General features: G+C 32.5%; 2 protein-coding genes across 2 annotated transcripts; both read right to left on the reverse strand.

The window, feature by feature from the left end:
* Nucleotides 1-200: 200 nt before the first annotated feature.
* On the reverse strand, nucleotides 201-3,033 carry LOC132755744 (proprotein convertase subtilisin/kexin type 5-like). Its single transcript, XM_060746659.1, has 3 exons — nucleotides 3,010-3,033; nucleotides 1,588-2,694; nucleotides 201-1,083 (listed from the first exon to the last, which is right to left on the reverse strand). Exons 1-3 carry the CDS (start codon nucleotides 3,031-3,033, stop codon nucleotides 946-948), a joined length of 1,269 nt encoding a protein of 422 aa, XP_060602642.1. The 3' UTR covers nucleotides 201-945.
* Nucleotides 3,034-3,527: 494 nt separating this feature from the next.
* LOC132755745 (proprotein convertase subtilisin/kexin type 5-like) lies at nucleotides 3,528-4,628 on the reverse strand. Its single transcript, XM_060746660.1, has one exon. It carries the CDS (start codon nucleotides 4,494-4,496, stop codon nucleotides 3,528-3,530), a length of 969 nt encoding a protein of 322 aa, XP_060602643.1. The 5' UTR covers nucleotides 4,497-4,628.
* Nucleotides 4,629-13,440: the final 8,812 nt, after the last annotated feature.

A 13,440-nucleotide genomic window follows, 5' to 3' on the forward strand; every position in this document is an offset into this window, starting at 1 on the left:
CTTTCAATCCGTATTGTTTCCGAGGTTTTATAGATAATAGCCGAGGCAGTTCCGTTATGCCGTGAAATCATGCACGTTTAAAAACCGTAATCATGCAGTTAAAATCGCGAATTTACGAAGTTGAATTCGTGAATTGAAATCAGTGAATTCATTGAAGTTGAAATCGTGAATCGTGAAGTAACATAAAAAAAATCGTGAATTCATGAAGTTGAAATCGTGAATTCGTGAAGTTGAAATCGGGAATTAATGAAGCTGAAATAGTTAATTCGTGAATTCTGTATGTTAAAATTGGGAATTCACGAAGTTAAAATTGGGAAGTCATGAAGATGAAATCGAGAATTCATGATGTTGAAATGGCCCTACCAGATTTTCGTAATAAGCCATTATTTGTGTGTGTGTGCGTGCGTGCGTGCGTGCGTGCGTGCGTGTGTGTGTGTGTGTGTGTGTGTGTGTGTGTGCGTAAAATAAGTGATAAAATGAAAAGATGCATTAGAAGATGTATTTAAGCACTAAAAATAAATGACATAAAGTAAACAAAACATATATAGCATATTTCCTCAAACAAATTGTTTTGCTCAGATGAGCTTATGAAAAGATACATGAGTTAACTGTGAATTTACTAATTTTACAACTGAAATGCATTCGCCTTTCAGGCATGAGTCATGTACTAGCACGGTGTTGCATGAATTAAAAACACTTTAAAGAAACTTGAATGAAAATTCATTCAATATATTTGAGGTAAAGTATGATTTGCAAAACATTGTATAATGAATGACAACTAATAAAATAATCAAGGCAAACATGACAAATAATACTGTCTGGAAAAAAACACATTTGTTTAATAACACACTTGTTGATTATAACTGAATGCAATGGAATTTAACTCAAATGTTAAATTTTTAATTGGCATACACCAGAATAGGTGAATGCCATTTAATACTGCGCTCAAAAAGTGTGCTCATCTTCCATGTGAGGTATAAGTTCATGCAAAGATATTACATCTTCTGCTCCTCTGTTTTTCTCTTTTAATTTTGAATTTGACTCCGACTGAATCAGTCGTTTTTCTTCTTCCTCAATCATTTCCTGAAATAGCATGTACGAACACTATAAAAGAGTGTTTTCGGATACAATTCTCCGACTTGTTTAAATTAAGGATTAATTTAAGCAAACCAAAATATGCTTTAAATTGACCAGAGCCTGATCGACTGTAAAATTTCGTTAATTTCATCGCATGGTTATGTTATTACCTGCTAGGCGAAATGGGACGACACGATGGGATCTGATCTTATAAATCGCCCGAATTTATACTGTAAGTGGCAAATTCAAATGGCAATCAGTGTCTTTTTATACCTTAGATAACCGATGTCATGTATAACATAAAAATTACAGACGAGCAATTGTTACTTATATATCTAAAGCAAGCTTCATTCAACTCTAGTGTCTTACAGATATATAAAACACTAACACTTATTTTGGCATTTTAAGTTAAGTTTAAAAAACTTTTTCATATAAATGGACTCATCTTTAAAATATATCTTTTTGAAGTATTAATGTGTTATAGATACAAACAATTACTAAAATACTTACATACGACATAAAAACTAGCCTTGCTGCCATCTTGAAGTCTGGAAGCAACTGTCGACTTAAAATAATCAAAGGCAAAAGCAGAAAGCAGAGAATTCCAACAAATATTTTTGGAACCAAAGTGTGTCGACACTCCCCCAACCATACAAGACCTTCGGGACATCTATGAAGACATTTATCATTGTATTCGAACATAGGATCGTCACATAAATAACTTTCAATACATTCTCCATCTCTAAATAATTTCGAATCTCCACAAGATTTTCTACACACAAATCTGTCTTTTTCTAAAGCTACTGGATGTGATGACGGACACTCGGACACACATCTTGCATTGAAAATGTATTTTATGTGCTTTGGACAGCGGCTATAACAGGACCTATTAAACTCCCCAACAGTTTTTGCACATTGATCAACACACACTTTTGTTGTTAAATTGTTCAGTTTATTTCCAGGGCACGATTCTACACACATGCCGTTTATTTGGTATGGAACATCTTTAGGACATTTTCTTACGCATGAATTATGAAATTGTAAAGGGTACCTCTCTGAGCACTGTGAAACACACTGACTTGTCTCCACAGTTTCGTTTCTAAGAACCCATTTATCTGTAGCAAGCGACCACCATTGTTTAAACCATGTTGAGATTGCAACTTCTGTCTTTTCGACTTTCAGGTGAGTATTTGGACAAACTTTGACACATCTGTTTGCATGTATAACTGTATTGTTCGGACAAACGTTCTTGCACTCCTTATTAAACAGAAACTTTTCAGGGGGACAACTAGCGCGACATTCTTTAAAAACAGCTACATGTTTAGCGCATATCCCTGAATAACAATTATACTGCTCCATTGCAATATGTCTTTCATCAATAATTGCGTGTGAAGATGGACAGAAGCGTACACAAGTTTGATCAAATACGTATTGATTATTCAAACATTGGAAAACACAAGTGGTATTTGAAAAAAATAAATTTGATGGACACGTATCAAAACATTTAATGCCAGTTGAATTATAAAATCTATATTTTGTTTTACATTCATCCCTTTGACATGATCTATTCACAATATATTGTCTATCTAAAGGACACGTGTCAACACATTTTTTTATCTAGTAACATTGGTACTCTTTGGGCAGTTTGCCAAACATCTAAGAATAGTTTTTGTGACTTCATTATTACTAAATTTTCTTTCCACCACTTTCTATTATCTTGTCGGTAAATGACACTGGACGACGTCCCATATAAAACGAAAGCATTTAAATGGGCAATATTCACAACCATACGTTCAAGAAGTAAGAAGTGGGGGTTTGGCAATAATTGACACCAAGATCCGTTGAACTGGAGAATATTCGTCCCCACAATCTTTTCGTGCAAATTATTTAATATAAATGTCGCCTTCCCAATAACCACCATAAGATTCAAACCTCATTTGCAATCGAAACAGCCATGATTATTATAGCTATGTGCATTTTTCAATGCAAGAACTATTAAGGGTGAAATTTCATTTGTGTACCTGTACATGTAGCCACGCACGTTTTGTTTAAAATGAATGTTTTTGGTTTGCACATATCGAGAGACATAATATTCCAGCTTTTAGTTTCCTCCTCGTATTTTGTTTACATTTTTGTTGAGAGCATGTTCTATTTTCAGAAAGTGTATAGCCATTTGGACAGGCTTTGACACATGTATAATTTAAATAAAATGTGCCGGTTCCACAGGCAGCGACGCATTGCTGAATATGTTTTTGTTCTTTATTTTGTTTGTAGAAACTACTATAATACTGCTGTATGAAAGGTTTGTAAAGTTACTTGTTTGAGTTTTTTTAAATGGTTTTTGTTTGGGACACATCGACACACAGTAGCTACCGCTATAACAGCGAATTCGGAGGACAATATTGAAAGCAAGTATAGTTGTAGATATAAAATTATCCGTTGAACAGTTTTCAACGACAATACAGATCGGTTTTAATGCTTTTACAACCTCCCCATTCGCAGTTGATGCCATTTGTTATATTTTGTTGATATGGTTTAACGACTGGGCACGTTTCAGTGCATTCTCTCCCGAAAGTTGAGTGTCCGATTTTACATGAAAACACACAGGTATTGTTCCAGATCAACATAGATTTAGGACATTCATTCACACAAATCGTATGAGCCAATCTTTCGCCAGGTTTTTCTCCGCAATTATAACCAACCGGTACCGTGCACATATAAGAAGTATACATAGGACATTTATCCGCACAATCATTTTTCACAGCAACAGTTTGAGATGGACAAACAAGTACACATTTATTCTTATACCTGTATTTATCTCCACAGCTTTTAATACAATATTCAAAACCCCTGTTGTATACGTTTATTGTAGAATAGGTTAATGGAAACTCATTTGGACAACTTTCGACACAGGTATTATTAACAACATATGGTCGTTTATCTGGACACTTTGATTGTACACATGTTTTATTATCATGTCCATCAGCAGGAGCGTCATACGGACATTGTTTCAGGCATGAGTTGCGTAACAAATAGGATGTATTCGATGGACATTGCTCAAGACATGAAGAACCTATCACTACTTTATTTTCGGGACAGACATTAGTACAAAAGCTACCGTCGTTGATTGATGGACATTTATTCTTGCATTTGTAATGGGATAGACCATGAATAGTTGTAATAACCTTGAACGGTCGCTCCTCTGGACATTGTGAAATGCAGTTATTTCCATCTATATATCTGAATCCTGAAGGACAAACGTTTACACATGAATCATTTGAAATATACATTCCATGCCACCTGCATCTTACACACTTCTTTTCTAAATACGGCTTGCATATGGTTTGTTTAAGTGTTTCTTTGTAAAATGTTCCCTCTGGACATGCAGAGATGCAGTTTCGATTTTCATCAACAAACATTTCTCCGCAATCGGAGACACAATTGCTTCCATGGATATAAAAGGGAGCTGGACATTCGAAGATACAACCAACTTCACTACAGAAAGGTTTATCGGATGGACATAATTCAGTGTCACTGCAGTTTCTTGAACAAACACCCTGAAATGGTACATTTGGTTAAAAGATTTATATTATGTTTTGAGGGGATGCTTTTTCTTTTTCATAAATTAACAACTTTAAATTTGAAAGTAAACATGAAAAGATGCATCTTTAAACTTGATCAACCAGTTTGACTTCCTAGTATAATTCATTTATTAACTAGCACTGTGTTCATGAGACGTTAAAACGAAAGACTTGTGGTGGCATTGCAACTTCTTAAATTCTTGTGTTCATCTCCATAAATTCTCGATTTCAACTTCAAGACTTCACAATCTCAACTTCAGGAATTCACTCTGTCAAATTCATGAATTCAAGAATTCACAGTATCAACGTTATGAATTCAACTTCATGAATCTACGCTTGAACTTAAAGGTTCCAATTTTGTAAAAATGGTATCTTGAACGAAAAGAAGTTGAAATCGTAAAGTTGAATTGAAAATGTGTGAAGTTGAAATCATAAATTCGTAAAGTTGAAATTTTAAAGTTAAAACGTGAGTTTGCAAAGTTGAATTTGTGAAGTTGAAACCGTGAGATCATTAAGTTGAAATCGTGAATTCGTTTACATGGTTTAGTTAGAATAGAGATGAAATCGTGAATTCGTGAATTTCATTTGTTGCAAATGTAAAATTAGTAAGTTAAGATAATGAAATCGAGAATTCATGAAGTTGAAATATTCCCACTAGTCTTTCGTACGTTTATGTCCCCACTATATTTGTCTGTCGCACTTGCATGTTTACTGACTTTGGAAAGAACATGAAGTAAATCACCGTTGTTTAATTAATAGACGAGATACTAGTATAATAAAAATTATGCAATCTGATGTGAAAACTAGAAATATGTCGTCACACCACAAATGCCCCGTGTGCAGACAACATTTTATATTTTATGATAATACATGTATATTGTTCAAAATTAATTCGCACAAACCATTTATTTTAAATTATTCCATGTTAACACAAACCATTTTTATTTAAAGTTCAAGGTCCCAAAACTTTCAGTGTTAACCAACCTTTTTCAAATTGCATATTGCATATTTGTAGCCGAGATAATTTTTAAAAGTTAAGACTTTTTTACATATTTTCCATCTTCATGACGAAACATGTCAAAAAACACATCTGACCATGACCAAATGGAACTGGACTTATATGTTCAGGTAATATACCAACCTCGAACATACATTACTTACAAAGTTAGAATTTTCTTCAAGTCTTACAACTCTGTCTAGAATCATCGAACAAAAACCAAACCAAAAGACTTTTTCTATTTTCTGGTTAAATGACTGCACATGCAATTTCAACATTAAACATACATTTCCACAGAATTAAGAGTGCGGAAACTGAAAATTTCAATTTTTTTCCAACGATCAAGAGAGATGAGTTTGTCCAAATAATTGAACCATGACAAATTAAAACCTGACTTGCTTATTCATATTATGTATCTATATGTTTAATTTGAATTTAATGTATACATCTGTAGGGGAGATGATGAAAGGAAACTGAACATTTTTTCAAAGTAAAAGGGGCATAACTCTACCAAAACCATCAAACCATAACCAATTCAAACTTGACCTATGCATTTCGTTGGCATATCCATATTTTATATTTGAGTTGAATATGTACAACTGTTGGGGAGATAAAGCTCAAGAGGGAAAACTTAAAAATCATCGAATCATGCCCAAATTTGACTTACGCATTCCTATTACATATCCATATGTCGAATTTGAATCAAATGTGTACAACCGCCGCGGAAATAATGAACGGAAACTTTTTTTAAGTTGAAAATGCATAACTCTGTAAAAAAAATAGTCGAATCACAACCAAATTGGATCTTGATCTGCTCATTCCTTTGCAAAATCCATAATTCAAATTTGAATTGGTTATGTACAACTGCTGGAGAGATAATGAACGGGAGATGAACATTTCTTCCTTTTTTTCAAAGCTTAAGAGGGGCATACTTCTGTCTTAAATCATAGAACCATGACCAAAATCTAATTAAATCTAATCTAATTAAGTTTAGTTTAATGCCAAGATAATGAACGGTAACTGATGATGACGGAATAACGGAATGGCGGAACAAGGTAACACTGTATACCCAAGCCATTTTATTTATCTTTACTAAACTTGTGTATGAGTTTATTTGTGTAGCAAACACAGGTAATGCACCATACCAACAAGTTACATGTTGTCCAGTATGCTAAATAAATATACAGTATTTCAGTCATATGTGTAAAAATTTGACAGAAACAATTACAAATAAGTCACATCCGACTGAATCAATGTAGTGCCTCTGCAAGTTAGTATTATTTATATAAAGTTAATAACTAAATTATATTAAGTGAACTACGAATAAACTATAATATCTAAGAAAATACTTACATAAGTAGACGCAATAATTATTAATATAAGACCTATCATTTTAAAGCTAAATCGAAAGTGCAAGTCATACACGTCTAATGATTGGGTAAATATTTGTGTTGTTGCATAGCATAGTCTATTGATATTTTTGTGCACTACTTACCACATACAAATTCATATGTTCGTGATATAAGGTAGTATTTGCATTGGAAAGAATTTTAAAAATCAATTTGAAATATTAATTTTATGTGTGAATATATAAACGTGAATATGGAAATTTCAAATTCTTTTTAAACGTTCAAGAGAGATAAGTTTGTCCAAAATAATTGAACCATGACAAATTTTAACCTGACCTGGTTATTCATATAATGTATTTATATGTTTAATATGAGTTTAATGTATACATCTGTAGGGGAGATAAAGTTCAAGAGGGAAAACTCAAAAATCATCGAACCATGCCCAAATCGAACTTGACTTGCATATTCCTTTTACATATCCATATCTCGAATTTGAATTAAATGTGTACAACTGCCGCGGAAATAATGAACGGAAACTTATGTTTTTAAGTTAAAGGGCATAACTCTGTAAAAAATAATCGAATCACAACCAAATTGGAATTTAACCTGCGCATTCCTTTGCAATATCCATATTTCAAATTTGAATTGAATATGTACAACCGTGGAGAGATAATGAACGGAAGATGAACATTTCTTCTTTTTTCAAAGATTAAGAGGAGCATACCTCTGTCTAAAATCATAGCACCATGACCAAAATCTAACTTGGCCTTTGCATTCTTGCGACGTATCTATACATATGTCAAATTTAAGTTGAATGTGTACAACTGTTTAGGAGATAATGAACGGAAACTGAAATCATTGAACAATTACCAAATTCGAACTGGACCTGTACATTTCTTTGACATTCTTTATGTCAAATTTTGGTTGAACGTATACAACAGTTTTGGAGATAATGAATGGAAACCAAACAATCTTATTTGTTTCAAATTTAAAGGGTTATAACTCTGCCAAAAATCATTGGACCATGACCAACTTTAAACTTGACCTGTAAATTCCTTTGACAAAGCCAAACGTCAAATTTAAGTTGAATTTGTGAAACTGATTGTGAGATAAAGAACGACGGAAACTAAAAATACTTCAAGGGGCATAAATCTGTCAAAAATCATCGGACCATGACCGAATTCGATTTGGCCAGCATTCTTCTATTATATATTTGATTTTAGTTTAATTTGTGCAACTGTTGCCAAGATAATGAACGATAACTGATGATGACGGAATAACGGAATGGCGGAACAAGGTAACACTGTATACCCAAGCCATTTTATTTATCTTTACTAAACTTGTGTATGATTTTTTTGTGTGTAGCAAACACATGTAGTGCACCATACCAACAAGTTACACGTTTACCAGTATGCTAAATAAATATTCAGTATTTCAGTCATATGTGTAAAAATTTGACAGAAACAAATACAAATAAGTCACATCCGACTGAATCAATGTAGTCCCTCTGCAAGTTTGTATTATTTATATAAAGTTAATAACTAAATTATATTAAATATCACGACATACAAACAAACAGAACACAGAAATAGAATATCTTAGTTTATCATTTATCTATGAGTGAACTACGGATTAACTATAATATCTAAGAAAATACTTACAGCGGTAGACGCAATAATTATTACTATAAGACCTATCTTTTTAAAGCTAAATCGAAAATGTGAGTCATACACGTCTGATGATTAGGTAAATATTTGTGTTGTTGCATAGCACAGTCTATTGATATTTTTGTGCACTACTTGCCACATACAAATTCATTTGTGCGTCATATAAAGTAGTATTTGCATTGGAAAGCATTTTCAAAATCAATTTGAAATATTAATTCTATGTGTGAATATATAAACTTGAATATGGAAATTTCCAATTCTTTTCCAACGTTCAAGAGAGATAAGTTTGTCTAAAAAAATTGAAACATGACAAATTTAAACCTGACCAGTTTATTCATATAATGTATCTATATGCATTTGTTTAATTTGAGTTGAAGGTATTCATATGTCGGGGAGATGATGAAAGGACACTGAACATTTTTTCAAAGTTAAAGGGACATAACTCTACCAAAACCATCGAACCATAACCAATTCAAACTTGACCTGTGCATTTCGTTGGCCGATCCATATTTTATATTTGAGTTGAATGTGTACAACTGTTTGAGAGATAATGAACGGCCGCTGAAAATTTCCTCTTTTTTCAACGTTTAGAGGGGCATACCTCTGTCGTCTAAAATCATGAAACCATGGCCAAAATTTAACTTGGCCTTTGCATTTTTGCGACGTGTCTATACATATGTCAAATTTAAGTTGAATGTGTACAACTGTTTAGGAGATAATGAACGGAAACTGAAATCATTGAACCATTAACAAATTCGAACTTGACCTGTACATTTCTTTGACATTCTTTATGATAAATTTTGGTTGAACGTATACAACTGTTTTGGAGATAATGAATGGAAACCAAACAATTCTTATTTGTTTCAAAGTTAAAGGGTTATAACTCTGCCAAATATCATTTGACCATGACCAAATTCAAACTTGGCCTGTCAATTCCTTTGACAAATCCAAACGTCAAATTTGAGTCGAATTTGTGAAACTGATTGTGAGATAAAGAACAGAAACTACAAAATACTTCAAGGGGCATAACTCTGTCAAAAATCATCGGACCATGACCGAATTCGATTTGGCCAGCATTCTTCTATTATATATCTATATGTCAAATTTGATTTTAGTTTAATTTGTGCAACTGTTGCCAAGATAATGAACGATAACTGATGATGACGGAATAACGGAATGGCGGAACAAGGTAACACTGTATACCCAAGCCATTTTATTTATCTTTACTAAACTTGTGTATGATTTTATGTGTGTAGCAAACACATGTAGTGCACCATACCAACAAGTTACATGTTTACCAGTATGCTTAATAAATATACAGTATTTCAGTCATATGTGTAAAAATTTGACAGAAACAAATACAAATAAGTCACATCCGACTGAATCAATGTAGTCCCTCTGCAAGTTTGTATTATTTATATAAAGTTAATAACTAAATTATATTAAATATCACGACATACAAACAAACAGAACACAGAAATAGAATATCTTAGTTTATCATTTATCTATGAGTGAACTACGGATTAACTATAATATCTAAGAAAATACTTACAGCGGTAGACGCAATAATTATTAATATAAGACCTATCATTTTAAAGCTAAATCGAAAATGTGAGTCATACACGTCTGATGATTGGGTAAATATTTGTGTTGTTGCATAGCACAGTCTATTGATATTTTTGTGCACAACTTGCCACAACAAATTCATTTGTGTGTGATATAAAGTAGTATTTGCATTTGAAAGCATTTTCAAAATCAATTTGAAATATTAATTCTATGTGTGAATATATAAACTTGAATATGGAAATTTCCAATTCTTTTCCAACGTTCAAGAGAGATAAGTTTGTCTAAAATAATTGAAACATGACAAATTTAAACCTGACCAGTTTATTCATATAATGTATCTATATGCATTTGTTTAATTTGAGTTGAATGTATTCATCTGTCGGGGAGATGATGAAAGGACACTGAACATTTTTTCAAAGTTAAAGGGACATAACTCTACCAAAACCATCGAACCATAACTAATTCAAACTTGACCTGTGTATTTCGTTGGCCGATCCATATTTTATATTTGAGTTGAATGTGTACAACTGTTTGAGAGATAATGAACGGCCGCTGAAAATTTCCTCTTTTTTCAACGTTTAGAGGGGCATACCTCTGTCGTCTAAAATCATGAAACCATGGCCAAAATTTAACTTGGCCTTTGCATTTTTGCGACGTGTCTATACATATGTCAAATTTAAGTTGAATGTGTACAACTGTTTAGGAGATAATGAACGGAAACTGAAATCATTGAACCATTACCAAATTCGAACTTGACCTGTACATTTCTTTGACATTCTTTATGATAAATTTTGGTTGAACGTATACAACTGTTTTGGAGATAATGAATGGAAACCAAACAATTCTTATTTGTTTCAAAGTTAAAGGGTTATAACTCTGCCAAATATCATTTGACCATGACCAAATTCAAACTTGGCCTGTCAATTCCTTTGACAAATCCAAACGTCAAATTTGAGTTGAATTTGTGAAACTGATTGTGAGATAAAGAACAGAAACTACAAAATACTTCAAGGGGCATAACTCTGTCAAAAATCATCGGACCATGACCGAATTCGATTTGGCCAGCATATTTCTATTATATATGTATATGTCAAATTTGATTTTAGTTTAATTTGTGCAACTGTTGCCAAGATAATGAACGATAACTGATGATGACGGAATAACGGAATGGCGGAACAAGGTAACACTGTATACCCAAGCCATTTTATTTATCTTTACTAAACTTGTGTATGATTTTTTTGTGTAGCAAACACAGGTAATGCACCATACCAACAAGTTACATGTTTACCAGTATGCTTAATAAATATACAGTATTTCAGTCATATGTGTAAAAAATGGACAAAAACAAATACAAATAAGTCACATCCGACTGAATCAATGTAGTGCCTCTGCAAGTTTGTATTATTTGTATAAAGTTTATAACTAAATTATATTAAATATCACGACATACAAACAAACAGAACACAGAAATAGAATATCTAAGTTTATCATTTATCTATGAGTGAACTACGAATAAACTATAATATCTAAGAAAATACTTACAGCGGTAGACGCAATAATTATTAATATAAGACCTATCATTTTAAAGCTAAATCGAAAGTGTGAGTCATACACGTCTGATGATTGGGTAAATATTTGTGTTGTTGCATAGCACAGTCTATTGATATTTTTGTGCACTACTTGCCACATACAAATTCATTTGTTCGTGATATAAAGTAGTATTTGCATTGGAAAGCATTTTCAAAATCAATTTAAAATATTAATTTTATGTGTGAATATATAAACTTGAATATGGAAATTTCCAATTCTTTTCCAACGTTCAAGAGAGATAAGTTTGTCTAAAATAATTGAAACATGACAAATTTAAACCTGACCAGTTTATTCATGTAATGTCTCTATATGCATATGTTTAATTTTGAGTTGAATGAATTCATCTGTAGGGGAGATGATGAAAGGAAACTGAACATTTTTGCAAAGTTAAAGGGGCATAACTCTCATAAAACAATCGAACCATAACCAATTCAAACTTGACCTGTGCATTTCGTTGGCCGATCCATATTTCATATTTGAGTTGAATGTGTACAAATGTTGGGGAGATAAAATTCAAGAGGGAAAACTCAAAAATCATCGAATCATGCCCAAATTCGACTTGTGCATTCTTATTACATATCCATATGTCGAATTTGAATTAAATGTGTACAACTGCCGCGGAGATGATAAAAGGAAACTTATTTTTTTAAGTTAAAGGGCATAACTCTGTCAAAAATAACATCATAACCAAATCGGAACTTGACCTGTGCATTTCTTTGCAATATTCATATTTCAAATTTGAATTGAAAATGAACAACTGTTGGAGATAATGAACGGAAGCTGAAAATTGTTTTCCCAAAGTTTTCCCAAAGTTTTAGAGAGGGGCATACCTCTCCCTATAATCATAGAAACATAACCAAAATTTAACTTGGCCTTTGCATTCTTGTGACGTATCTATACATATGTCAACTTTGAGTTGACTGTGTTAAGGAGATAATGAACGGTAATTAAAATTTTCTTATCTTTTCTTCAAAGTAAAAGGGGGTGTAACTCAGCCATCAAACATCGAACCATTAGCATCTTCGAACTTGACCTGACATTCCTTTGACGTTTACACATGTCAAATTTGAATTGAATGTATACAAATGTTGGGGATATGATTAGCGGAAACTGAAAATGTCTTTTTTTTTCAAAATTAACGGGACATAACATAACTGCAAAATAAATCATTGAACCATTACCAAATTCGAACTTAGCTTGTACATTTCTTTGATATTCTTTATGTTAAATTTGGGCTGAACGTATACAACTGTTTTGAAGATAATGAATGAAAAACAAAAATTTCTTATTTGTTTCAAAGTTAAAGGATATAACTCTGCCAAAAGTCATTGGACCATGACCAAATTCAAACTTGACCTGTAAATTCCTTTGACATATCCAAATGTCAAATTTGAGTCGAATTTGTGAAACTGATTGTGAGATAAAGAACGGAAATTACAAAATACTTCAAGGGGCATAACTCTGTCAAAAATCATCGGACCATGACCGAATTCGATTTGGCCAGCATTCGTCTATTATACAATTAATATTAATAAGCCGGTTTTAAGCCGAAAAATGTGGCTAAATTGAACGTAAAATTTTACACAAAATTTACAGTATTCTTTCCATTTTTT

Source organism: Ruditapes philippinarum, unplaced genomic scaffold (genome assembly GCF_026571515.1).
Source record: "Ruditapes philippinarum isolate M1 unplaced genomic scaffold, ASM2657151v2 ctg3340_1_1_1_1, whole genome shotgun sequence".
In the NCBI taxonomy this organism is placed as follows: domain Eukaryota; kingdom Metazoa; phylum Mollusca; class Bivalvia; order Venerida; family Veneridae; genus Ruditapes; species Ruditapes philippinarum.